The following is a 27,427-nucleotide window of genomic DNA, read 5'->3' as shown; positions in this document are numbered from 1 at the left end:
CCATGTTAAAATGTGTTATTTAATGCACAATTACAGCCAATAAAGGGAGCATTATGGAGATCCATAAGTGAGCGGAGCCCAGGTTACCAGTGGAACATTCAGGGTTGTCGGGGAAGTCCACACACTGCAAGAGTCTAACGGGTCTGTAAAAAGAACACGGCCATGTTCAGCACCATCAAAACAACACACAGTTTGCTGCCCCACACCAGGAAAGTCTGACTTAAAGGAAAACTTTACCCCAAATGAATACTTAAGCAACAGATAGTTTAAATCATATTAAGTGGCATGTTAAAGAATCTTACCAAACTGGAATATATATTTAAGTAAATATTGCTCTTTTGCATCTCTTGCCTTGAACCACCATTTCGTGATGGTCTGTGTGCTGCCTCAGAGATCACCTGACCAGAAATACTTCAACACTAACTGTAACAGGAAGAAGTGTGGAAGCAAAAGACAACTCTGTCTGTTAATTGGTTCATGTGACCTAACATGTATGGTTTGTTTGGCTTGTTTGTGTGCACCGTGAATCCTACCATCCCAGGGGGTGGCCCTTATTTTTTAAAATATCAATTTTTTATTTAGGATTACCCAATTTACATTATTTATATATATGAAGAAGGTTTTTACATATGAGCTGTTTTATGCAATGTATTTTTATAGACACCTACATTGTTAGGGGGTATAGTTTTACTTGGTTAAGCAAATACATGCACTATGGAAGCAACATGTTGCAACTACCTATCAATATATACTTTTTCTTGATTTATGGGAGATCTTTGCCATAAGCCATGGCTTTTCTGCTGTAACATAATTGGCAATAAATGCAATACAATGTTACCAAGCAAAAGAGATGAATAATTGTTCCTTCCGTGAGGGGGGAGATCGCAATAGCATATGTGGGCAGCACGGATGTGTGACTGCAGCCTCTTGGGATAATAATGAGAGGCAATATACTTCTTCAAGCGCATGTGTCCTCCTGATGATGGCCTATAGTGCACCCCGTACAGTTTTATGGCTGTTTTAATAAGGCACAGATGACTGAAATATTGTCATAGGGGTGAAGCGTGGCCTTTTTATATCTTAAGATATGTGATTAATAAAATACTTTTGACTGGCCTTTATTATTACGTTTTTTGCCCAAACTGAAATCAGGAAATATAGTTATTTGCTGCCTTCACCATTAGGGGAGATTTTTTTTTTTTTTAAAAAAAAAATGCTATATGTGAGATCTGTTTAAAGGCCTGTAAAGTAAAAAGGTGAAGCTGCACCAGAACCTACAAACAAACTATTTCTTGGCAGCAATTGGTCTTTTATAGAAGGTAATTATTGTATCGTTTTGAATGACTTTAAAACACTTTATTGTGTTACTGTTCCTTTTATATGTGTCCATGGGAAATTAAATATGTCATTTAGATTTTCCTGTGGAAAATATTTCTTGGGTCCATATTGCTGCAACTTGTCATTCTATATATTAAATAAATTACCCCCCCCTAAAAAAATATATATAATAATTGTGCTTAATTGCACATGCAGCTGTTTGGATCCTATTTTGAGGTGCCACTGCCCTTGGAGTATGTCCTGATAAGCTGTTGAGTGTCCAGTTGAGTGTAGCAGTTTTGGGACACAAGTTCTAATCACTCTAATGTTATTGGCTAAACTATCTGCTCTGACAGGAGTTAAAGGCAGACCTTTGTATCAGAATCACAGGGAGCGGGGTGCTTGTTCCAAAATCTGCCATGGGGGAAGCAGTTTTTCCCCCATTTAATTCATCGCTCAGTGCCACATTGTTAAGCCTGGGTCACACAGACACTTACACCATCTCATTCACTTGCCTGTAATTATCATAGCACTTAAATGAGAAGTTTCTCGATGCCAAGATGCCTTCTAAAACTGCAATACTGTTCTTCCCACACGAGTCTCTGAAAAAGGTAACAAAGTCAATAGTGACCAGTGTTGGACTGGGACACCAGGGGCCCACCCAAAAACCTTAGACCAGGGGCCCACCATAAAACCTTAGACCAGGGGCCCACTCTCAGTACTATTTTCTTCCTCTCCTCACTCAACGTCTATTCTCCTAGTCTCTTTTCTTTACATACTATAATCAATTATTCCACCCATTTAGCCTCTTTGTTCTCATAGAAATAGGGATTGGCCATAAAAAAGGCCAAAAGTTTAGCAGCATGAGGGCCCACTGACACCTGGGCCCACCGGGAGTTTTCCTGGTATTCCTGTGGGCCAGTCCGACACTGAGAGTGACTGCTCCAAAGTCCCCCCTCTCGACCCCCAGACTCTGCAGACAGGTAATTAGGAATCCAGTTATGGAGGGCAAGGGGCAGCTGTTTTTTAAGTCATTTCCTACTGCAAATGTGTTGCCTGCTCATTCCCTTGTACACAGGGCCGCCATCAGAAATCGCAGGGCCCCATATGAGAAAATTTCCTGGGTCCCCTGGGCTGCGCCCACCACAAGCCCCACCCACAGGTCTGCCCTCCCCACCCCACAGGTCCACCCCCACCACACACTTAAAAAACAAAACATTGGTGGCTATGGTTCCCACATGTTAATGAAAAAATATTGGTGGTCAGGGCCCCCCCATTAAAAAAACATTTGTGGTCAGGGCCCCCTATTACAAAATATTGGTTGCTATGACCCCACATGGGGAAAAAAATTGGTGGCCAGGGCCCCCCCCCACGTTATAAGAAAACTGGTGGCCAGGGCCCCCCTTAAACATCCATGTGGCCCACCTGCTGTCAGTGAGCTGCCAACTACAGAAGGGAGGAGGGGAGCACAGGTGGCTGCATCTTCCAGTGACAGCATTTTCTTCCCTTATTGGTCACAGAATTTCAAGTCCTGGTGAAGCTGCATGGTGATTGGATGAGCTGGAGGAGAAGTTCAAACCTCAGCTATCCAATCCCTAAGCAGCTCAACCGGGACTTAAACTCAGTGACCAATAAGGGGAAGTAATGGACAGAAGATACCTCCCCTTGTGCTCCCACCCTGCCTTCCCAAAGTCAGCAGCTCTCAGAAAGCAGGGGGCCCGGCTAATCAAGAAAGTGCGGAGTGGCTGCCCCCCCCCCTGATGGCTGCCCTGCTTGTACATACTGCCCTTACTTTTCTATCCTTTTCATTATTTAAATGGTAAATAGCCAGTAAATTAATTATTCCTGGAACAGGTATAAGAACTGTTTTCCAGATAAGGGGTATTTCCTTAATTCGGATCTTCATGTCTTAAGTCTACTAGAAAATCATGTAAACATTACATAAACCCAATAGGCTGGTTTTCCTTCCAATAAGGATTAATATATTTGAGATCAAGTGCAAGCTACTGTTTTATTATTACAGAGAAAAAGGAAATCACTTTAAAACTTTTACATTGTTTGATTATAATGGAGTCTATGGTAGACAGCCTTTCCATAATTCAGAGCTTTCTGGATAACGGGTTTCCAGATAACGGATCCCATACCTGTATTGTAATGTTCAGATGCCACGTCAATAAGTATAAAAATAATGAAAACATCTATTACGGTATGTTCTGCCTCACATAATTCGTTTAGCCAAGCTTTAATGAACCAGCCGTGTCTGAAATAATTAGACGTCAAGCTGAATTAGAAGTAAGAGGCTTTTGCTGAGTCAGAGAAATACTTGGTGAGTGGATATGGCTTGGTGTTTATGAACGCTGATCCTTGTTTGGACAAGTTAGCAGAGCAGCCCCAGATAAGGGAGTGACTTAAACTCTGGGCTTCATTCTGTGCCAAAATCCAAAGTACTTTTCCACTGTCTCTTTGAAAAGAAAAAATATTTGGGGAGGAATAAAGAAGCATAAAAAAGTGCTAAAGTACATATTTGCTGACCCACGGTTCAACAAAGCATTCTTATATCTGAAACCCAGTGCTTATTACAGGTATGGGATCCATTATCCAGAAACCCGTTATCCAGAAAGTTCCGAGTTATGGAAAGACCATCTTCCATAGGCTCCATTTTACTCAAACAATCCAAGTTTTTAAAAACGATTTCCTTTTAGGTTGATTTAATGTTTAAATAATTTTCTAGTACAGTTTAGATATGAAGATTCAAATCTATGGAAAGATCCGAGAATTCTGGATAACAGGTCCCATAACTGTGTTTGATTTTGCCACCAGCTGTACAGTTTCATAATATATTTAGGGGCTCATTTCTAAGAATTGGATACCTATCATCACAGGTGGGGTTCAACCCTAGCAATGCAATTTGTTTTAATACACATAAATTTCTGCTCTTAGTCCAGTGCACCAGTTATTATGGAGAGTGAGTATGATATTTAACAAGAGGTTTTCAGACTTTTGGGTACAGGTATGGGACCTGTTATCCACAATGCTTGGGACCTGGGATTTTCCGGATAAGGAATCTTTCCGTAATTTGGATCTTCATCCCTGAAGTCTACTAGAAAATCATATAAACATTAAATAAACCCAATAGGCTGGTTTTGCTTCCAATAAGGATTAATTATATCTTAGTTGGGATCAAGTACAAGATACTGTTTTATTTTTACAGAGAAAAAGGAAAACATTTTTAAAAAATTGGATTATTTAAATAAAATGGAGTCTATGGGAGACAGCCTTACTGTAGTTCGCAGCTTTCTGGATAAAAGGTTTCAGAATAACAGATCCCATACCTGTACAAGGCCACCTTTGTACTCCAATATTTGAGTGCATCGCCAATACAAAAAACATTGTATCAAAACAGAGTATCAGGGCATATAATTACTCACCCTAAGGGGCAAATTCACTAAGCACCGAAGCGCCGAACGCTAGCGTCAATTCGCTAGCGTTGGGCATTTTGTTACTTCGCAAATTCACTAACGAACGCTGGCGTAGATTCGCTAGTGGTACTTCGCACCCTTACGCCTGGCGAATTTTCGATACGGACGTAACTACGCAAATTCACTAACGCGCACAGTGTACTGAACGCTACCTTTTACACTAGACTTCCTTCGCCACCTCAGACCAGGCGAAGCGCAATAGAGTAGATAGGGATTGCTTCAAAACAAGTCAAAATTTTTTCTAAGTCCCAAAAAACGCTGGCGTGTTTTCTACATTATGGGTGATAGGCTGAAAAAGATCAAAAATTTTTTTAGGGCTCCCCTCCTTCCCCCCTACATTTCCTGACTCATGGCAACTTACCTATACAGTGGGCACATGTGTAGGGCAAAATAAATTTTTTATTTGATGTTTTGAAGGTTTTCTAGGCATTTGTAGTGCTGATACGTATTCCTCCATTGAAATTTGAATTTGGCGCCGTATGCAAATGAACCATCGCTAGCGAAACTTCGATTCGCTTGGCGAATCAACGCTAGCGCAACTTTGCAAACTTACGCTACCCCTGTGTGCAACTTCGGATTTTAGTGAATTTGCAGAGCCCTGGCGAAACTACGCCTGGCGAAGTGCGGCGAAGTTGTGCCTGGTGCAACTTCGAATCTTAGTGAATTTGCCCCTAAGTCTCATGCTGTTGTCCATCAGGTATATCTAAGTTGTCAAATAATACCAGGGGTGCTGGCGGTGAGATAGTACAATGTATATACGTTGTATTTGTCTAATCAAGAAATAAAGTAATTAAAGGAAAACAAATGGACACAATCTTACACTGCTTTAGGTTTTCCTCACTGTGATCACCCCAGGGAAGTTCTGCTATGATCAACATTTTTGGTACTTGTTCCAGAATTACCTGTTTTAAACTGTTTACAACAGCACAGTCTTTACTTACATGTCAGGTCCATCCATTTCATCCATCACCAAGATACTGATATTGGACACTTGGCCTCTTTGAAAATTTGGTATTTCGTAGTCTGCTAAAAAACTAAACACATCCCATCAATAAGTGAAAAAAAAAAACAGTTTTATTATTCTTACGAAAGATTTTAAATCCATTTTCAAAACAGTGGTCTTTTGGTAATATCTTATTTTCACAGTTACACTGATATTGCACAGCAAAATCCAATATCACATTTACTATGTGAGGAAGAATAATAAAACACAGGAATGCCTTCAGTTTTATGAGCTTTCTCTTTCACACTTTCTCCTCTTTTCAGAACTTTCTCCTTATTTCAGCGCTATTTTAGCTGACCATGCATCATGTTCAGATATTGCCTGTGGACTTTCTTTTGGAAGAGTCGGCAGCCTAGGGGCTCATGTATAGAATATCATCTTGTCCTCCCTGAGTGGTTACTGATTGGTGTTCATTCAGATATCGATCAGGAAAATCAACTATGTCTATGTCTATGCAAGGAGCCCCTTGTGATATTATGACCAACCACTGTCTAGGGGTGAACAATTTGCATAAAACTGCCACTTTGTTGGCAGAATCAGGCAAAGATTACTTACTATGTATGGCTAGGGTTACCACCTTTTAAAAAAAATACCGGCCATGACGCAAAAAGGGGCGGAGCCACAGGGTAGTCCTGCAAAAGGGGCGGGGCCACGTCGCCAGAAGCCGAATTTAGCTATTTGGTAGCCTCTATGTGGACGGGCAGCCTGCAGGAGGCTCTGTTTGGCAGTACACCTGGTTTTTATGCAACTAAAACTTGCTTTGAGGCCACTGGGAGCAACATCCAATGGGTTGGTGGGCAACATGTTCCTCCTGAGCCACTGGTTGGGGATCACTGCACTAAACTATTAATATTAAATTAAACTCTGCAAACTAGGCATTTGATCTGGTGGAGAATGTAAACGTAGGAATAATGCAGGCACAGGCATAAGTCTCTTAAATTACAGAGACTTTAGTGTTACCTTGGTACTGGAAAAGCTCCCCCCGGAGTAGACCCATTCAGCATAATCTTTATTTCTCCAGAGCTATGTTTGGCATACTGCAAAGAGAATTAGAAATGCATTATAATAAGATATTTACTTTTCTGAAGTTTGTATGTACAGGTATAGGATCCCTTATCCGGAAACCCGATATCCAGAAAGCTCCGAATTACGGAATGGCTGTCTCCCATAGACTCCATTTTATCCAAATTTTTCTCTGTAATAATAAAACAGTAGCCTGTACTTGATCCCAACTAAGATATAATTAATCCTTATTGGAAGCAAAACTAGCCTATTGGGTTTATTTAACGTTTAAATGAATTTCCAGTAGATTTAAGGCATGAAGACCCAAATTACGGAAAGATCCGTTATCCGGAAAACCCCAGTCCCGAGCATTCTGGATAAGAGGTCCCATACCTGTATATATCTGTGTCCGTGTATTTATATTTTATCAATTTGTAGGGTGTTTTAATACTATGACAATACAACTAAGGGTCCTCCATAGCTTTTAGCACCCCCTTTTGATATCAAAGAGGATATTTGCTCAATTATTGTTGAAAAAAAAAACCTTATTTACATAATAATAGGGCAGCTCCACATTCAGTTTTTTATTAGAAGAGGCTTAGATCTACAGGTGCCTATGCTTCGGTTGTCTCTATTATAGCTTTATCTGATGCTGGGGCTGGAAATTTGAATCTAGCAAAATATCGGTAATGTAATTATAATGTAATTATAGTAATTAAAGTGTCCTATAATTAGTTTTTAACCTTTTTCACTAAGAAACCACATGCAGTTCATAGTCAACATGCAGGGCTTACCCATCTACAAATAGAGGCCTATTTATCAACATTGGAATTTAAAAAAAAAAACTTGAATGTTTGCTTAGTTAGAAAAAAAATTTGAATATAAAAAACTCAGTTGAATAAAATTGTTGATAAAATACTAGAATTGCAGAAAGAGATGGTGCATCTAACCTGTATAAGCACTACTAAAGTAAATGCAATTTCAAAAATAGAATATGAATTGGGAGGACATACTCACAGTTCACCACTGTCCAAGGGTGCATATATATAAGAACAAAGTCAAGAATGTGAGTTTCTCCAAAAATTGATCAGGCAGCAAGTAAAAATGGACCAACTGGTGAGAATTTACTAGCTTCAAATTAGGTTTTTTGCCTTTCTCTGGATCAACTAGCAGTTAGGCAGGTTATATATAGACTTAAAATATTGAACTTGATGGACGTGTGTCTTATTTCAACCTAAATTACTATGTGACTATGTTTCAGCATCAGAAATAATAATTTGCATGTCGTCTCTTAATCATTCATCTGGAAAGGGTTGTCTCCTTATTCATATAGAAATATAACGCAAGATGAAATAATTCCATTCCAATGTCAAATGGAATGTTAAGGGGTCTCCCCTGTGGGCTGTATAAATCTAGCAACTTGATGCAGAATTATATTTCTAAACTAGAAAAAGTATCCAACCATGTTATTTATATTCTGGGAAATAGAAAGTAAAGTAGAAATAAAAGTAAAGTAATTACAAATATAGTTACAGATGGAAATACTGTAACTATTAGATTCCAGGGAGCACAATGAAATGGAACATAATCCCTAATTATAAGTAGGTTATATATTACTATAGAAAAGCAGTGATTGGCTCAGCTTAAGCATTGCTCCATGCAGATACATAGCAAAAACATTATTTATAATTACGAGGGGGCAGCTTAGGAATGTCTCCGTTGACGCAAGTAAAAAGGCAGCTTGCATTCATATGGATAACATGTGTTAAGCTGTTGCCTCATTCTGTTCTGTTTAGCTCATTGTTATACATTAATAAAGAAACCTGGGAAACCGAAAATAATTTCCCTGCAGTGATAAGATTAAGCGGCAGAGTTATCAAAATGTGCCATTAGAGCTCAGCACAGAAAAACTCACTATAACTATGGGATTTTTAGAATGGTATTTATCAAATGGTGTACTCTAATGCAATAAAAGACATTAAAAAAATATATAATATCCTTATATATTATAATATATACACTACAGGGCCTATTTCAGAATGTTTGCTAACATTTTTCATATTTTTCTCATAGTACATTAAAGGAGAAGGAAAGCTACTCAATAGATTAGCCACAATAGTGCAAGCTATAAAAATATATTTATTTTGCAGAATGCTTTACCATACCTGAGTAAACACCTCTCTGTTTATTTAGGATAGCAACTGCCATATTAGCTTGGTGTGACATCACTTCCTGCCTGAGTCTCTCCCTGCTCACTCATAGCTCTGGGCTCAGATTACAGCAGGGAGGGGGGGGAAGGGAATGGGGAGAGGAGCAAACTGAGCATGCTCAAGCCCTAGCCCTGGAGGTTTATGCTGAAAACAGGAAGTCTGATACAGAAGCCCATGAGTACACAATAGAAGGAAAGAAATGCTGTGTTTCTTTTGACAGAGCAACATTACTTTGAGGGTTTAATGGTGTATTTATATAGACCTTTCTGGTAAAGCTTACTTAATTTTAGCCTTTCCTTCTCCTTTAAGCTAGTATTTCTTGGATACTGGATTGTTTAATCCATTATTTATGGATACAATCAGGACCGCCATCAGAAATCGCAGGGCCCCATATGACAAAATTTCCTAGGCCCCCTGGGCTGCGCCCACTGCAAGCCCCACCTACAGGTCCGCCCTCCCCACCACACAGTAAAAAAACAAAAAAAATATTGGTGGCTAGGGTTCCCACATGTTAATAAAAAATAAAAAGATATTGGTGGTCAGGGCCCCCCATAAAAAACATTTGTGGCCAGGGCCCCCCCCCATTAAAAAATATTGGTGGCTAGGACCCCATATGAGAAAAAAAAATTGGTGGCCAGGCCCCCCCCCCCACATTATAAGAAAATTGGTGGCCAGGGCCCCTTAAACGTCCATGCCTTCCCAAAGTCAGCAGCTCTCAGAAAGATGGGGGGCACGGCTAATCAAGTAAGTGTGGCGTGGCCGGGGCCCCCCTTTCCCTCGGGCCCCCTACAACTCTCTCCCCTGTCCCCCTCTGATGGCTGCCCTGGATACAATCTACGAATGCAAAAGTCAATGGAAGCTACCCTTCTTTTCTTGTAGTTTTAGGGGAGATCAGTTCATGCCTTGTTGTTTAAATGTTGTTTAAATTAGAGTAGAGTTTTTTGGGGTTTTTCGTTCATGCCTTTAATAATCCGATCTTTTAATAACTTTCATGCCATTCAAGGTTTTTAGAGAAAATGAGTATTATCATGGTTTCCAAAAGCTCTAATACCACTCAAATTCAACCTTTTATAAATAGGCTTCTAATGGAATAAAATATCTTTATTTCAGAAACTTTATAAAAAGAATTGATCAAAGCAGGCAGATTCATCAATAACAAACAATATACAGGTATGGGATCCGTTATCCGGAAAGCTCCAAATTACGCAATGGCCGCCTCCCATAGGCTCCATTTTATCCAAATAATCCACATTTTTAAAAATTATTTCCTTTTTCTATGTAATAATGAAACAGCAGCTCAATTGATCCCAACTAAGATATACTTAATCCTTATTGGAAGCAAAACCAGCCTATTGGCTTTATTTAATGTTTACATGATTTTCTAGTAGACTTAAGGTATGAAGATCCAAATTATGGAAAGATTGTTATCTGGAAAACCCCTGGTCCTGAACATTCTGGATAACAGGACCCATACCTGTATATACATAAATATGTGTGTGGGTCAGATACACTTGTATGAGAGTAAATCTCGGGGGTGTGATATATCTCCGGCCCATTCTAGTAGCAATAGCAATAATGTTTATTGAATAAACAAGGCAAGAAGTCACCATTTAATAAGAGAAACCATTTCTACTACATCGATATACCCTAATTTTTAATTCTCCTTGTCGCAATGTGGAGGTTTCTTATGAGCTTTGGTGCTTTCTGCCTTGGTTTTTTTTTTTTTCATCCTCACTCCTCAGATATTTGCTTCCTGCCTGGTCTGATGTAGCTTTTCTGCATGGGACCCTCAAGTTTAAAGACTTGTAGTCTGGCCGTAGGAGGGATCACTGGTGAAAACCTTGTGATCGCAACTGATTTAAGCTGGCCAATACCAGCTGCCAATTCTGTCACTCCTGCCCATGTCAGCACTTTACTGGCCAAACCCTGGACCGTCTTGTGATACAAGGACTTCATTGGGGTGTATGCTGTCCTCTTTCTAATGGTCTGCATGGGGCCCTTAACGTGATCTGGTTGTTGGTCTGTGGGCTAGGGTCATATTAAGGTGGCCATACACGGATAGATCCGCTCGTTTGGCGATGTCGCCAAACGAGCGGATCTCCCTCCGATATGCCCACCTTGAGGTGGGCAATATCGGGCTGATCCGATCGTGGGCCCTAGGGCCCAACGATCGGATCCTAGCGTTCGCCAAACGGGCGGTCGGATCGCGGGACCGCATCAACGAACAGATGCGGCCGCGATCCGACGGGATTTTTAACCCCATCCGATCGAGATCTGGCCGACTTTCGGCCAGATCTCGATCGGGGAAGCCCGTCGGGGGCCCCCATACACGGGCCAATAAGCTGCCGACTTGGTCTGTCGGCAGCTTTTATCGGCCCGTGTATGGCCACCTTTAGTCTGATTTGTCCCAGATCAGTAGCCAATCACTGAGTAGATTGGGGGGACCAACTACAGGGGTAGCATGCAGATCAATTAAGTGTATCCCTGAAAGCAACCCTGGTGGCAAAGAAGAGATGTGGTGAGTGATAAAGGAGGTAAGATTTTGGCTTCTAGGTTAATCATTTACAGAGAAAGACAGACAGGTTGATAGAAAAATAGATCAACTAGACTTTAGATACAATTTACAGCATTTACTTTGTAAAAAAGTTTAAAGTTTTTTCTACCTAAAACACTATGACTATGATAGATAGAAATATACATAGATAGATATACAGATGATAGATATATGATAAATAGATAATAGACAGACACAGGCAAGTTTTTTTCTACCTAAAACACTATGACTATGATAGATAGAAACATAAATTCATAGATAGATAGATAGATAGATAGATAGATAGATAGATAGATAGATAGATAGATAGACAGACAGACAGACAGAGGCAGATAGATAGGTAGATATACAGATAGATAGATCAATAGATAGACAGACAGACAGGCAGAAAGATAGGTAGATATACAGATGGTAGATAGATAAGAAAGACAGACAGAGGCAGATAGATAGGTAGAAATAAAGATAGATCGATAGATAGATAGATAGATAGACAGACAGACACAGGCAGATAGATAGGTAGATATATAGATGATAGATAGATAGATAGATAGATAGATAGATAGATAGATAGATAGATAGATAGATAGACAGATATAATAATAAGAAACATACAGTGACAGATGCGATCCTCCAGAATGCCTCCTGTGGGTTATTTTCACATTCTGCCGTCGTGGGACAGGAGCTGTACTCTAACCCTAAAGGGAAGAAACCTTTATAATTGACATTACAATTTAATTTGCTAGTATTTTATATTACTGTAATTTTAAAGAGAGGCCAATGGCAGGAATATTTAATCTTTGGGTTTAGTGGGATGCTGGAAATTGTTGCTCAGAATCCTCAGGAGAGCACTGCACTGCATTTACTCATCCTAGTTACTATCTCCCAGCCCTTTGGAACTGTCCCACAGGTATGAATGTACTATACAACTGCAATTTCACTCACCAGGGCAAATGATATTTAAGTTCAATTAAGTGCCCTGTGGGACAATTATATGCGAGTCTACTGCGAGAGGTTGTATATATATGTATATCTAATACCTTTATACCACAAAGCTTGTACGTTTCTACGAGAATGAAACAGCAATGCTAATAACTATAAGGAAGCGCATTAAAAAAAAAAACATTACTGAAAACTCATGAAAATAATGACTAATGGCAGGTTTAAAAATTGAATAATGAGTTACTCCCAAGCCAATATTCATGGCGTGCAGTAAACAGGGATCATCCTCAATTAGTGGTGTGAAGATACATGATACATTTCTAACTCTTCTGTCTGTGTAACATTCAACCATCCAGACTATGGGCCATTGTAAATTAGTGGGTACTTACCATTATTTTCAACTAGGTCACTCCCAAATGTCTCTCACACCAGATGCAGCCATATATAAAGATTGCATTTTTTCCTTTTATCAGATTTTCTCAAGTCTTTTTTCCATACGACAAAATAAATTGGGAGCTAAAATTTGCTGAGATCACATCATTTATTGCCCTTCTTTATATAACTCTACTTACTCAAAAATTCAGAGCTGTTAATCATGCTCAAGAAAATTCAATTGGCAAACCAGGATGAGAAAAATTGCATGATCCACAATCACAAGAATGTGATTTGGAAGAAAATATTCTTTTCTCCTATCTAGATACAGGTGCAAGGATGAAATTTACAGCCCCCGATCTGGGATTCTAAGGAGCTGATTTGCTAAACCTTTCTATGAATCATGTTTTTTCTCTACAACATTTTTTTATTTCTCTAAAAATTCAATATTTGTTACTTGTAATAACCATAAAAAAATCTAATACAAAACACCCCCTAGAAAAAGCAGTTGAGGTCCCATAAAAGTCAATGGGAGCTGCGTTGATCCTGTTGGACCTTTTTTGTAGGCCATTCAGAGGTATTTGGATTTTTTCTGCTAGTAATTGTCGGAAAAAGTTGAATTTTTAGAGGTTTTAAAGATATTTATATTTTTAGCACATTGGATCTTTTAATAACTTGCATGGCACTTGTGGTTTTAGAGAAATAGAGTTTTAAGTGTTTTACAGGTATGGGATCCATTATCAGGAAACTGTTATCCAGAAAGATAGCTCAGAATTACGGAAAAAATCACTTGAAATGATCGAGTTTTTGGGCAAACCCCTCAGAAAAAAACTTGAACATCATGAAGGCTATTAACATCTTCAAATGATCTTCAAAGGGACCTCTGCCATCATGAACTCAACAGGTTTTAGCTGGTGTATTTCTGGATTCTAGCTATTTACAGGGTTGGGCTATAATAAATCTTGAAAAAAAAAGTTTGGACTTTTGACCAAAAAAAAACCTTGAAAACTTGAATTTTCATGGATTAATAAATAACCCCCTTTATTTCTAGAGAACAATTTGAAAATAACTGAGCTGAAAAAGTATTTGGGAGGTGAACAACTGTATGCTGCCAGTCTTGACTTGGGTGCTATTCATTGCACAATTGTTGTTTTTATGTCTTTCTTTGTAGGTATTTAAATTAAAGCCCCACTGTAGCTGGCATAGAGTTCAGTAAGGTTCTTCCAGGTCTACTCTCTCAAGAATAGACAAATGCATGGGCACAGTTACATGTAGCAGCAGACTCAAGTAATCTTCTTGGCCCAGCTGCCAGGATATATTAGAGATATAGGATTATATAATGCAAGAGAGCCCATATTATGTTGTACAGGTGCTTATATTGTGATCAGATGGTAGAAACAATATAACTTACCTGGGTTACCGAGTGCTCCGCACCAGTCTAAATTATCAGCAATCCAACCAGCGAGTGTATCTCCCAGAGGCATGTAGCGACTGGTTTTATCCGAGTATCTGTGTACCAGCTGCTTATTATTCTCCCAGAAAAGAGCCTAGAAGACATTGTAACCTGTGTTATGGAATATTATGTGCAGTGCAAGAAACAAAATACTGTATTTTTCTGGGGCTACAATCGTTGTTGTTGGATAAGTTGATAGGATGGGTAACAAATCAATTGATCATGCCCTAATATTTTTTAATATTCGGTAAGAAAAATATCCGGCATTTCCTATTAGTGGTTTAACTAGCGAGGGCAGCAGACAGAGCCTGCTAAGGACCCATGACCACCCTCTGCCACCAGCCTCTTATGTCTCCTCTTATGTCCTGTGATGTGATCCCTGTTGCCGACCCCCTGATCCCTCCTCTTATGTCCTGTGATCCCTGTTGCCAACTCCCCAGTCTTTTTCACTCTCATCTTGTTACACCACTGTTTCCTGGGAGAATTTGTTTAGGGTCAGGGCACACAGGCAGATTTGGAGAGATTAGTCGCTCATCGACAAATCTCCTTTTTTTCGGGGCGACTAATCTCCCCTAACTGCCTCCCCTGCCTTCCAGCCGGCTAAAATGCAAATCACTGGCGGGGTGGCACTAGGAGCGATTCGTTTTCCGAAGTTGCCCGAAGTTTCCTGAAAAAAGGGCAATGGGGCATTTTGTCACCCGTGATTAATCTTGGCTACAGAGGGAGCAAAACGTAACATGTGAATTGCCACTGGGGGAAAATATAGGATTCCACCAGTCAATATTTGATAAATCTGTCCCTTAAAAGTATTTACTAAGCCATGCTACAATGAACCAAAATCACAGTCTAAAGTACAGATAACATTTTCAAAGTGAAATCCTTCAAAAGTCTTGTGCATGGGGACACTTCCCCCTGGGATCAAGGTCCTAAAATGAACGCTGTCCCTAGGAAATGGGGACAGATGGAAACCCTACTCAAGAGTGCCGATTTTCAGCTTTTTTTCCACAAGTACCTGTAACAATTATAAATAGGAAAACAATTAGAAACCTTTCTCAAATCTTTCCTAAGCAGAAGAACATAAGAGCAGCCTCTTTCTTTCTCCTGACAACTTCCTTGACTACTTGGTGATCAAACTGGTCAGAAACTGACCAGCAGGTGGTGCTGTTGTAACAAAATACATTCATATTAACAGCACATGTATCCCTTAATATCTTGGAATAAAAAGAAAATAAATAATGAATGTAAATTGCTAAAGCAATTAGAATAGCACCCTCATAAATTCTACATTCACTTATTTTAAAGGTTTACTTATTCTTTAACTGAATCAAGCAGCATGGTAACTTCAAATCAAATGAATACACTCCGAACAAGAAAAATCCAGTACCTTACTCGCGGGGATGTCATGCAGTGTCAGATTAATGAACAGCTCATAATGTTCAGGTAACAAAGTACAGGGGTCTTTGCCGACAAACGCCTTCAAAAACGCCTCCCATATCTCAGAGCAATTCTTCTTACTGTACAGGCACAAGTAGAATAATGGTGTTCAGCACCAAAGACTTGTATGTTTAAATACAACATCAGCAGCTGATTGAAATGAGGCTTCTGCCCTACAATATGGATTCATTCATAAATGAGTTTTGTTTGGTAAATTTGAATTGGAGGTTTTATTCTTTTTCTGCCTACAGAAAAGCTGTGCATCAGCCCAAAGAGTCAGAAATATGAACTAGTTATTTTTATGTTAATTTCAAGTTCAATACTCTCCATTTATCATATGTAGGGAACACAACACTTATCTATTGAAAGGTCCAAAGTCCATAGAAGGGCATTATAGGTAGCACGCTAGGGCATTGTTTTTTTTTTTTTATCCTTTTTGAATTCAATCTCTCCTTTGAATTCCAACATTTGATCAGGGCCCCGCTTACCCACTAACCAATTTACAGATATATCATAACACTATTGTACAAGTTATCATAGACTGCATATCTTTAAGGGTTCACTTAAAGACCTTCAGACTGGACTCATGGAGTATCTAAGACAGAAGCCAGTAAGCATTCTCCCAAAATTCCATGAGGCTGCCCTCCCACCATGAAATACTTTGCCTACTTAAGAACTTCCATGGACCATTCCTTTTATTCTGATGATCTATTTGCAATGGGTTTCTCAACTGAGAACAAAATCATACCCTGCATAGAATAAAGAACACCTAAAGGGGTTGTTCACCTTTCAAACACTTTTTTCAGTTGAATTGTTTTCAGATTGTTCCCCAGAAATAAAGACCTTTTTCTATTACTTTCCATTTTTTATTTTTTATAGTTTTTCCAAAACCGAAGAGGTTCCCGTCTCTAGTGTTTCAGTCTGGCAGCTCAGTAATTCAGGTGCAGATTCTTTTCTAAACTGTTACAATTTTTCAAAATGTAGTTGATAAATTTCTCAGCAGTGGAGTATTAGCAACTATTGTATCAATTCTAACAGCTGCCTGTAATGAAACCCAGGGATTCTGCTCAGCATGGACAAAGGTGAGAAATGTATCAACTAAGTGTATCAATTTAGAAAAGATTACAGGGTCGGTGACCCCTTCCCTCCCAGAGCTGCTTTAGGCTAAGGCCACACTAGGCGATAGCGCCGCGATTTGACTCGCGGCGACTTTTCGCCGCGACTTTTAAGCCGCAATCGCTGGGGAAACTTTTGCGCTGGCGTCTATGGGGAATCGCGAAAAATCGCCAGCGTAAAAACACACGCGGCGATCTTTTCTCTACTGTCGCTCGAAATTGCCTCGCTAGGCGATTTCGAGCGACAATAGAAAAAAGATCGCCGCGTGTGTTTTTACGCTGGCGATTTTTCGCGATTCCCCATAGACGCCAGCGCAAAAGTTTCCCCAGCGATTGCGGCTTAAAAGTCGCGGCGAAAAGTCGCCGCGAGTCAAATCGCGGCGCTATCGCCTAGTGTGGCCTTAGCCTTAAGGTAAGGGCACATGCTGCTATTTTGGGAGATTAGTCGCCCAGCAACAAATTGGTTCTTCTTTGGGCGACAAATCTCCCCAAACTGCCTTCACGCCGGCTAGAATGTAAATCGCTGGCGAGATGGCACTCGGAGCGCTTCGTTTTCCGCAGGTGCCTTCCCTCGGTGATTTACATTCTAGCCGACGGGAAGGCAGTTCAGGGAGATTAGTCGCCCGAAGAAGAATCGATTTATCGCTCTGCGACTAATCCCCCGAAATAGCAGCGTGTGCCTTGGCCATAAGAAAGGTGAAAATTAGACTTTACACATCAATATTAGAAAAACAGTCATACAGAAAATAGAAAGTAATTGGAAAAAGTCTTTACTTCTGGTGAACCATCTGAAACCAAAAGTTTTGGAAGGTGAACAACCCCTTTAAGAACATTAGCTCTTAAACAAATGTAACTACAGGTATCGATCATCTTCTTGCTTCACCATCACCACAACAACAAGCATTTCCATTTAATATGGGAAACTCTACTCCTGTGGTTATTGATATGGCTCAACAATTTGATGTAATGTATATGATAACCTTGTGAATATGAATTCATAACAGGTATGAACAGTCAACAGCTCTCCAGATTTATTAAAGAAAACCCTGAGAGATTTTATGCTTGGAAAGTTCTCCTCCCATGGTCTACAAAAACCCTTCTTACAGTATGAAACTCATAGCTGGAACTAAAAACTAGCAGAGGACACTTCTGCCTTAGGAACGTTAACAAAGGGGGCAAACCGGATCTCTCTGCCTCTACGACAGCTTCTCCCACTGTTTGCTATGTATGATCAACTAATAATCTAATACACTTTTGTAAAAGAAACCATGCTGAAGACACAGCCGGCTGCACAGTGGTTGCCAGGCTGGCAACATTTAAGAAACTGCACCATAATTGTGGCAAACCAACAGTCCATAACAGAAATTGAATGGAGAAGAGATGCAGTTGCCTAACATTTTCATTTTCTCTGTGCATAACAATAATGCACCAATACAGTAACCCATAGACTTTGGTCATTCTGGCGCAATTAAAATTCTGAAAGCAAATCGTCTGATTGGTTGATGTCAGATATTGCACTCAAGCAAAACTGTACCTGTATTAGCGAGATTGCTTTTCTAACAATAGTGTTTGAAGGTACCAGCTGTAAGGTTTAACAAAAGGCTACGGCATTACATGTTGCATGACATGGGACCTGCCCTCTTCATTAATTAAAGTCTTTATTTGTCTGCAACGCCACTTATTAAAAATTTATCACTTGGCTCTCTTGTATAAGATGCCCTGCCCTAGGCCACTGCCTTGTGGTTATTATGCCTATATTTAGCATTGCATTTATAAAACTATAAAATACATACGGGCCTTTCCATAGTGATGATCGGACCCCTAATTTCATAACCTAAAATACAACTCCCAATGTCCTTATTTTAGTCTAACATTTGGCTAGAGCCCCCTTGATGGTCCAACCTTTGATAAATGCCCTCTTTAATTTATTAAAGGAGTACACACATAGGAAACATTATCATATTGGTCATTGAAGGGATTCTGTCATGATTTTTATGATGTCGTTTTAATTTATAAATTAGATCTGTTTGCAGAAATGGACTTCAGTGCAGAATTCTGCTGGAGAAGCACTGTTAACTGATGTGTTTTGAAAGAACAATATCCCTTTAAGTCATAATTTCAAGAATATCCAGGACTCCAAGCTCACATTCATATCATATCAAGTTCGTCTTCTAGGTGTATCTAAGAGAGCCAATGACCATTCTTGCCAGTTCTCACCCTTATTGACCTTCACACGGGTCCCTCCTGCCAAAGTTCCAAGCCCTCAGGGGGGACAGCCCCACAACATTGCCCTACAGCAGTTGGCCAGCAACATTTGGCAAACATTGTTCCTCTGTATATGATTTCCACTTTGCTGGATCCCTAGGGGGATCACTTCTGCTTGCACCCTCTAAATAAAATTTTGAATATATGTATAAGTAATTATATTGAGCAGTTGGAGATCTCACCAATGGCACAACTAGAATCTATGGGGTCCACAGCAAAATAATTTTAAGGCCCTATACTATGGCAATAAGACATTTTTCAGAAACATATAGTGAAAATGCAGTCAGTGCTCCACTGGGCTCCCTATATCTATTGGGCTCCATTAGATTTAAATCCCTTTTTAAAGCTCAGTAGAATGAATGAAATTAAGCTGGAGGTGCATGTTTACATTCAATATCCAGTTCCTCTTCCAGATCTTACTTTTCTCCGGAGCAGTGAACAATCAGATCAGCCAATAACAACACATACACCAGCTGCCAGAGCTTCCATTGCTAGACTGTGGGCTACGGGGACTGTTAGCGGTAGGGATGCACCGAATCCATTTTTTTGTATTCGACCAGACCCCGAATCCTTTGCTGAAGATTCAGCCGAATACCATTCTGAATCCTAATTTGCATATGCTAATTAGGGGTGGGAAGGGGAAAACTTTTTTATTTCCTTGTTTTGTGACAAAAAGTCACGCGATTTCCCTTCCCGTCCCTAATTTGCATATGCAAATTAAGATTCAAATTCCATTCAGCAGAGCAGAAGGATTCGGGAGAATCCTGTTGAAAAATACCGAATCCCGAACCGAATCCTGGATTCGGTGCATCCCTAGTTAAAGGCCCATTTATTAACATTCTGATTTTAGTGTTTTGGAGGTTTTTTAATTCCATAAATAAAATTATTTTCTCTAAAACCATGAATGCCAAGATCTGAATAAAAAGTACAAAGGAAAAAAAAACCTCAAACAATTACAAGTGCAGTGTCGGACTGGCCCACAGGGATACCAGGTAAACTCCCGGTGGGCCCAGGCATAGGCGGATTTTCTATAAAGGTGGCCATACACGGAGAGATGTCGCCAAACGAGCGGATCTCTCTCCGATATGCCCACCTTGAGGTGGGCAATATTGGGCTGATCCAATCGTGGGCCCTAGGGCCCAACGATCGGATCCTAACGAATGGGAATGGGGGTCGGATCGCGGGACCGCATCAACGAACAGATGCGGCCACAATCCGACGGGATTTTTTGTCCCATCCGATCGAGATCTGGCCGACTTTCGGCCAGATCTCGATCGGGGAAGCCCGTCGGGGGGCCCCATACACGGACCAATAAGCTGCCGACTTGGTCTGTCGGCAGCTTTTATTGGCCCGTGTATGGCCACCTTTAGGCTACGGGAGGATAAGCTTACCCAAACCTGTCTGACACTTTTAAAAGTGTAAAGTAAAAAAAAAAAAAAAAACGGACGAGAAAACATATAAAACCCTTTTCCCTGACCATTGCCGACTGTGTGATGAGAACCTCCCTCCATAGACGCCATAGACGCAAAGATCCGCTCGTTTGGCAACATCGCCAAATGAGCGGATCTTTCCCCGATATGCCATTAACGAGCATGGCTATATCGGGGGTAATCTGATTGTTCGGCCGTATGGCCGAACGATCCGATTAAGATGTGCCATGGGCTCCGGCGGGATCGGTCGGGTCAAAATCAAACCTGATCGATCGAACAAACGACGAACGAAAGATGTCGGCACACGCCACACACGATCCGAAAATCGTATGAATCCTCGATTCGTACGATAGGATCTGTGTATCTATGGCCACCATTAGACTTTGAGGGCAAAACCAGCAGCATGGAGAGGAGATGTCACAGAGATCTGGAATTTCTGTTAGATTTATTACATTTCTGCTGCTGACACAGAGATAATCACCCCTCCAACACTCTCCACTGTTAGTACCATAAATAATGCCAGTTTCAGACCTGAATAAGGCAAATGCTTTGATAATCTTGTTCATAAAACTACTATTTCTAATGCTTTCTCTCCCTAAACACAATTATTATTTAGACAAATTTTGCAGCACCCATGTGTTTGCGGCTTTCTAACTTCTCCCACCATATCAACATTAACCCTTATCATGCCATTGCAAACCCTGCTGTTTTTTAACTAAAACACACCCCATGTGGATTAAACATGTTTTTTTTCGTTGATAAATAAGGGTAAATCGTGTATTCTAGTTCGGTCTGACTTTTTTTATTTTGATAAGTAACCCCCTTGCTGTCTGCCCTTCAGTGAGTGCTGCCATATCAATAATAGTTGTGGCCTTATATGCGCGGTTGGACAACAAATCAGAGGGTATTTATTGAATTAAGCACTCCCTTGCACTTTGGCACAGTTCCCACTGAAGTCAGTTATTTGGTTGATAATTATTATACAAATCCTCTTTAAGTTAGTCTGTGTATGGCCTCCCCAAACAAAAAAGTCACCCTCCGCCTATGGGCCCAGGTGTCAGCGGGCCCTCTTGCTTCTAAACATTAAGTCTATTTCATGGTCATTCCCTATTTCTTTATGGGAAAAATGCTTATGAAAGAATATAGTAAGTAGACATTAAAGACCAGGAGAATAAAGAGGTTGACTGAGGAGTGGAGGAATAATAGTTTAAGGTTTTCTGGTGGGCCCCTGGCATCCCAGTCCGACACTGTACAAATGAAATAAAAATCAGAAAACATCTAAAAGTCTGAATGGCTAAAAAAAGTCCTATAAGAGTAACACAGCTTCTATGGCCCCTTGATTGCTTTTACTTGTCCAAGTTTTGTATTTGATTTTTTTTTGTGGTTTTTACACTTTATATTACTTTTTAGAGAAAAAATTTGATTCCTGAAAAAAAAAATAGAAATTCGAATGTTAGGAAACAGGCCCCTTTGTACTCTATCCAACAGAATACAGGTATAGCATCCGTTATCCGGAAACCCGTTATCCAGAAAGCTCTGAATTACTTCTCCCATAGACTCCAGTATAATGAAATAATCCAAATTTTTAAACATGATTTCCTTTTTCTCTGTAATAATAAAACAGTATCTTGTACTTTTTCCAAACTAAGATACAATTAATCCTTATTGGAGGCAAAACCAGCATATTGTATTTATGTAATGTTTACATGATTTTCTAATAGACAAGGTATGAAGATCCAAATAACGGAAAGATCCATTATCTGGAAAAGCCCAGGTCCAAGGCATTCTGGATAACAGGTACCATACTTGTATCCCAAAAAACAAACACAATGCAAAGCTGTAAACATATTTTAGTCACCAATACAAAACCTGCAGTTGCAAATATGCATCCTTTATATAACAAAACAAAAAAACACACATGATAATAAAAATGCTCGTGCCTGGGACTGAGTGCACACATAAACCACACTGGGATAGTGAGGTAGAACCGGTTGTGAGGATTTCACTGTCCCTCCCTAGTTACCAATGTTCAGTTGAATGAGTGGACTGCTAAGCACACAATTCACGTATCACTTCAACCTCTCACCCTGTGACTGCTGTCTCAGCTCAAGGGATATCTTGTAAAGCTGAAACTGCTGATGATAAGGAATCTTCCATTTTCCTCTGCCCACAATGGAGCTCAGGTGGACATAAACTGTACATGATGGTTATTAGGTAACAATGTTCTCACCCCACTAAAGGATTCACTGTTTCAATGTAATCGTAACACCTGCCCAGTACGATGCTTTGCAGGTTAGGGGTCGTTCCTTTCCCATTCCACCGTCTCACCGGTGCTTCTTCCAACTGCACGACAGAAATGAAGAAGAAGCTTCCAAGCAGGATATGGAAATTATTCATTGTGGCCCAACTGTGTACAAATCTAGGAATACAATATCAAAACTCAGATTTCTGTTTCTGTTCCAGGAAAGGATCGCATTACCTGATTTAGATGTTGTCAAACTAAAGTTTCCATTTTGGAAACAGAAAGATTTGTTGTTTGTAGCGCGGCAAAATTTGTTGACCACACCCGTTTTGTGGCCCACCTCCTAATATTATCATGTCCATTTTACAAAATTTGCCAGGTTATGAAAGTTTAAACACATTTCTGTGGTTTTTATGTGTTATTACATTTTTGCTAATGAAGGTGAATTGTGAGTCTTAGTTTGCCCAAGTTCGCCCAAGAAACCTCCTTATTTAAAACTGTTACAAAAGTATCAATCTATTCTAAACTCTCTGCCAAAAGCCAATTACGTTAAAAACTTTGTACCTTTTTCTGGCTGATCAGTACAGGAGATCAAATAGAAAGTCGGAACATTTCACTACAAATGCGGAACTACGAGCTGTCAAAAACGGGACTGTCCCGCTCAAAGCGCGACAGTTGGGAGGTATGTTCCCAGCATTTCAATGTTAGCCCAGTTATAGTGGTCAGGAACATCTGGAAGGCCACTGGTTTACAATATGAAACAAAATTATGCTGAATTACTGTCTATAGTTGTAATTCATCTGTATTCAAATCGTAAAACACAAATAGAGGCTTTCTTTAGTTGCATTGTAATATTTAGCATTATTTTTACTATGTGTTTGCACGCTAGCCAAAGGGAGATAGAAAGAGCTGTGACTTTTTTCACTTTTGTATCTGCCTGGTGCCTCAGTCAGTCTCCCTAAAGGGACATAGGTAAAAATAGTCTCTCCCAGATGCCAGACATGCCGCGTCAGTCAGTGGTAGAAATCCAGCATCTAATTATCTAGTCATGTATGTTGAACTTACCCAAGAGCCTTAGAGCAATTTAGTAAATTACTAATCGTTTAAGGACATAATATTGTCCCATAATTAGGGTGGGGTACGACGAATCCACTATTTTAAGATTCGGACGAATCCTGAATCCTTTGTGAAAGATTTGGCCGAATACAATACTAATATGTAAATGAGGAAAACAATGGGAAAAGAGGGTAAAAAAGGTTTTAACTCCATGTTTGGGTGATGAAAAGTCATGATTTTTTGGATTAAGATTCTGCTTAGCAAGGCACTTGGATTCGGCCAAATCTGAATCTCGATGCATCCATACCCATAATATCTTTAGAATAGAGAAAGGAATGAAACAAAGCTGCATGAAAAACAGTATATAAATTACCCCATTTCAATCCTACATAGATATCATTATCATAACCAGTTTTTCTTCCAACACTTATTGACGTCATGACACATTACATACTCTATTCAGGTACAATTACAAGAAAGCTTGGATGACAACCATTAAAACCCTAGTTTAAAAACATAACCCACTAATCCAAAAATCCTTCAAGATATCGTTGGGACGGGAAATCGGCAAACTGAAAATCAAAGTGCGGCTCTTGCGTGTGGCTTGCCTATAATTTCAGTCTAGTACCATAGACAAGAAGCAGATTAAGACAACATACATAATAATTAAATTACAGAACAAAGCAGCATTACTCACCACAGTTCTGTAGCTGTTAAGCTTCATTGAGTATAGAAACGTTTTCTATGAAGTAAGGAAATGTTGTACTTGCTTAGAGAAACCCCTGAAACTGCACTTTGATCCCCTCCTGCTGCACAAAGAAATGATTCACACACGAGAAAATCAGATTATTTAAAGGTATACACTATATAATTTAACATAATGTCAGAGGACAGGTGCCAGTTTTAGGCACAGTGACATGTGCAATATGTATACAAAAAGGTGGGTAACACAAGCAAGAATGTGAATCGCCGGAGATATGGCATACATATCACTACGGTTTTCCGAACTCGCCCGAAGTTGCCTCACGAGGAAACTTACAAGGCACTAAAGTCATTTTTTTTCTACAGTACGGCTTCGCCGACAAGGTACAGTGACAGTGTAGTGTTATAGGGTTGCCACCTTTTAAAATCATATTTACTGGGGGCTGGGGGGGGGGCTCCAGTGTTAGGGGCTGGACTGGTAATATCACTTGGGAAAATGATGATGCAAGTAAGTGGGGTGATGATGTAAGTAGACCTAATAATGACATAAGCTGGCTGCATGGATGGCAGTTTCTCCGCTGATTGAGCAGAGAAGGTGGTACTTGGATAAAGGCTTAAACGGGCAGGCCAGAGGTGGAACAAGGGGACATTATAAATGTACAACTATATTGCTGTAAAATCGTAATACTAGCCTCATATTTGGCTGCACTAGGGACAGCATTTACTGTCCTCTCTAGGGTTTTATGGAAAAAAATACCGGCCTTCCTATACATTTATCTTTTTACCCCTATTAATAACTTTGGGATAAACCATCATTTTTACCGGTCAGGAGGGAACCCTAGCCAGCACATACCTGTGTCTCTCATATCATTCAGGGTGGGGGAGGTCAGGGAGTGCTGGTAGTTTCAGGCAAGGAGCAGGTCCTAGGTCCCACTGGTAGGGTTGCCACCTTTTCTGGAACAAAATACCGGCCTTCCTATATATTTATCTTTTTTCCCTATTAATAACATTGGGATCATCCATCATTTTTACCGGCCAGGCCAGTAAAATACCTGCCAGGTGGCAATCCTAGTCCTCTCTGAAAATCCAATGCGCAACCCAATAAATGATTTTTGTATGGCCATAGGAGGTGCAAAGTAACTGAAATTTACAACTGGATATTCATGTTATTATCATTTTAACAGCTTAATATCTCTAACAATAACATTTGCAGATGTGATATAACTATAGTCCCACAGGTCCAGGTGCAAACATGACCCCTGCCTCCCCCATCCTCCTTACCAAAAAGCCTTTTTATATGGGGCAATGGTATCACCCTCGTTGGCTCCATGGTGGGCACCCCCTGAAGCCTCATATTTATGCATTTGTTTACAGGGGACAAAAAAAAATATCTTAAAGAAAACCAGGGCAATTCTTTGTGGTAAAATGCAGGGTAAAGTGGTGTTAAATCAGGGAAAAGCACCAACTGTTGTATTGGAAAAACATAAGGGAATGTAAACTCTAGGTTATGGTTATTTTTATTAGGCATTAGTTCTCCTTTAGTAACACATCCCATGGGGTTTTTACATTTAGGGGCAGATTTACATAGGGTCGAATATCGAGGGTTAATTAACCCTCGATATTTGACTGCCGAAGGTAAATCCTTCGACTTCGAAGGATTTACCGCAATTAGTTTGATCGAACAAAAATTGTTCGATCGAACGATTAAATCATTCGAATAGAACGATTCGAAAGATTTTAATCAATCGATCGAACGATTTTTCTACAACCAAAAAAACCTTAGAAAGCCTATGGGGACCTTCCCCATAGGCTAACATTGAGGTTCAGTAGGTTTTAGGTGGCAAAGTAGGGGGGTCGAAGTTTTTTTTAAAGAGACAGTACGTCGACTATCGAATGGTCGAATATTCGAACGATTTTTAGTTCGAATCGTTCGATTCGAAGTCGGAGTCAAAGGTCGATGTAGCTAATTCAATGGTCGAAATAGCCAAGAAAAAAGTTTTTTTTATTCTATTCCTTCACTCGAGATAAGTAATTGGGCCCCTTACTGTAGAAATATAGAAATGCTGGTGTTTTTTTTATACAGAAAAAGTGGCAACCCTAATCTCGTTACTGTTAATTGGCCATTTATTATGACTGAAAAGTTGTTGAGGCTGACCCAAGACTAACAATAAATAAATCCTACTGATAATAAATATGGAGTGTTTTTCACATTAATTATCCGCTCATCATCAACACAAATGCAACATCACTAGGGGGCAGATTTACATAGGGTCGAATATCGAGGGTTAATTAACCCTCAATATTCGACTGTTGAAGTCGAAGGATTTACTGCAATTCGTTCGATCGAACGATTAAATCCTTCGAATCGAACGATTCGAAGGATTTTAATCCATCGATCGAACTATTTTTCTTCGACCAAAAAAAGCTTGCGAAGCCTATGGGTCGTAGTTTATTTTAAAGAGACAGTCGAACGATTTTTAGTTCGAATCGTTCGATTTAAAGTCGTCGTGGAAGGTTGAAGTAGCCAATTCGAATTTTCAAAGTTTTTTTTTATTCCATTCCTTCACTCGAGCTAAGTAAATGTGCCCCTACCTGTTTCTTTGGGTTTGACGAATGGTTTTTCCCTGAAATGGCAGAGATTGCTAGGCGCATGCGCAAGTTCGTGAGGCTCGTCACAGGTGCGAATAACAATCCTCAAGGTGCCAAAAAGGACTGCGCGTGCGCAGTATATTACACTGCTGCTACGGTGGACGTTTTAGGTTGTCCTCCCCACATAATTGCATCGGCTTGTAATAGAGCGCATGCTCAAAGTATATTAGGTAACCGGCTAGCTAGGTAAAAGTTTGCGGCTGCG

The 27,427-nt window shown here is 39.9% G+C and overlaps 1 protein-coding gene across 4 annotated transcripts; it reads right to left on the bottom strand.

The window, feature by feature from the left end:
* Positions 1-27,372, bottom strand: bst1.L (bone marrow stromal cell antigen 1 L homeolog). 4 transcript variants are annotated; one of them, XM_018253190.2, is made up of 10 exons: positions 27,166-27,369; positions 24,569-24,680; positions 22,804-22,992; positions 15,714-15,843; positions 14,288-14,423; positions 12,178-12,260; positions 6,760-6,836; positions 5,738-5,830; positions 1,833-1,919; positions 1-143 (listed from the first exon to the last, which is right to left on the bottom strand). In XM_018253190.2, the coding sequence occupies exons 3-10, from the start codon at positions 22,968-22,970 to the stop codon at positions 20-22; spliced, it is 897 nt and encodes a 298-aa protein (XP_018108679.1). In that variant the 5' UTR covers positions 22,971-22,992; positions 24,569-24,680; positions 27,166-27,369; the 3' UTR covers positions 1-19.
* Between the last annotated feature and the right edge of the window lie 55 nt (positions 27,373-27,427).

This window comes from Xenopus laevis, chromosome 1L, assembly GCF_017654675.1.
Source record: "Xenopus laevis strain J_2021 chromosome 1L, Xenopus_laevis_v10.1, whole genome shotgun sequence".
In the NCBI taxonomy this organism is placed as follows: Eukaryota; Metazoa; Chordata; class Amphibia; order Anura; family Pipidae; genus Xenopus; species Xenopus laevis.
This window is presented reverse-complemented; position numbering and strand designations above follow the sequence as displayed.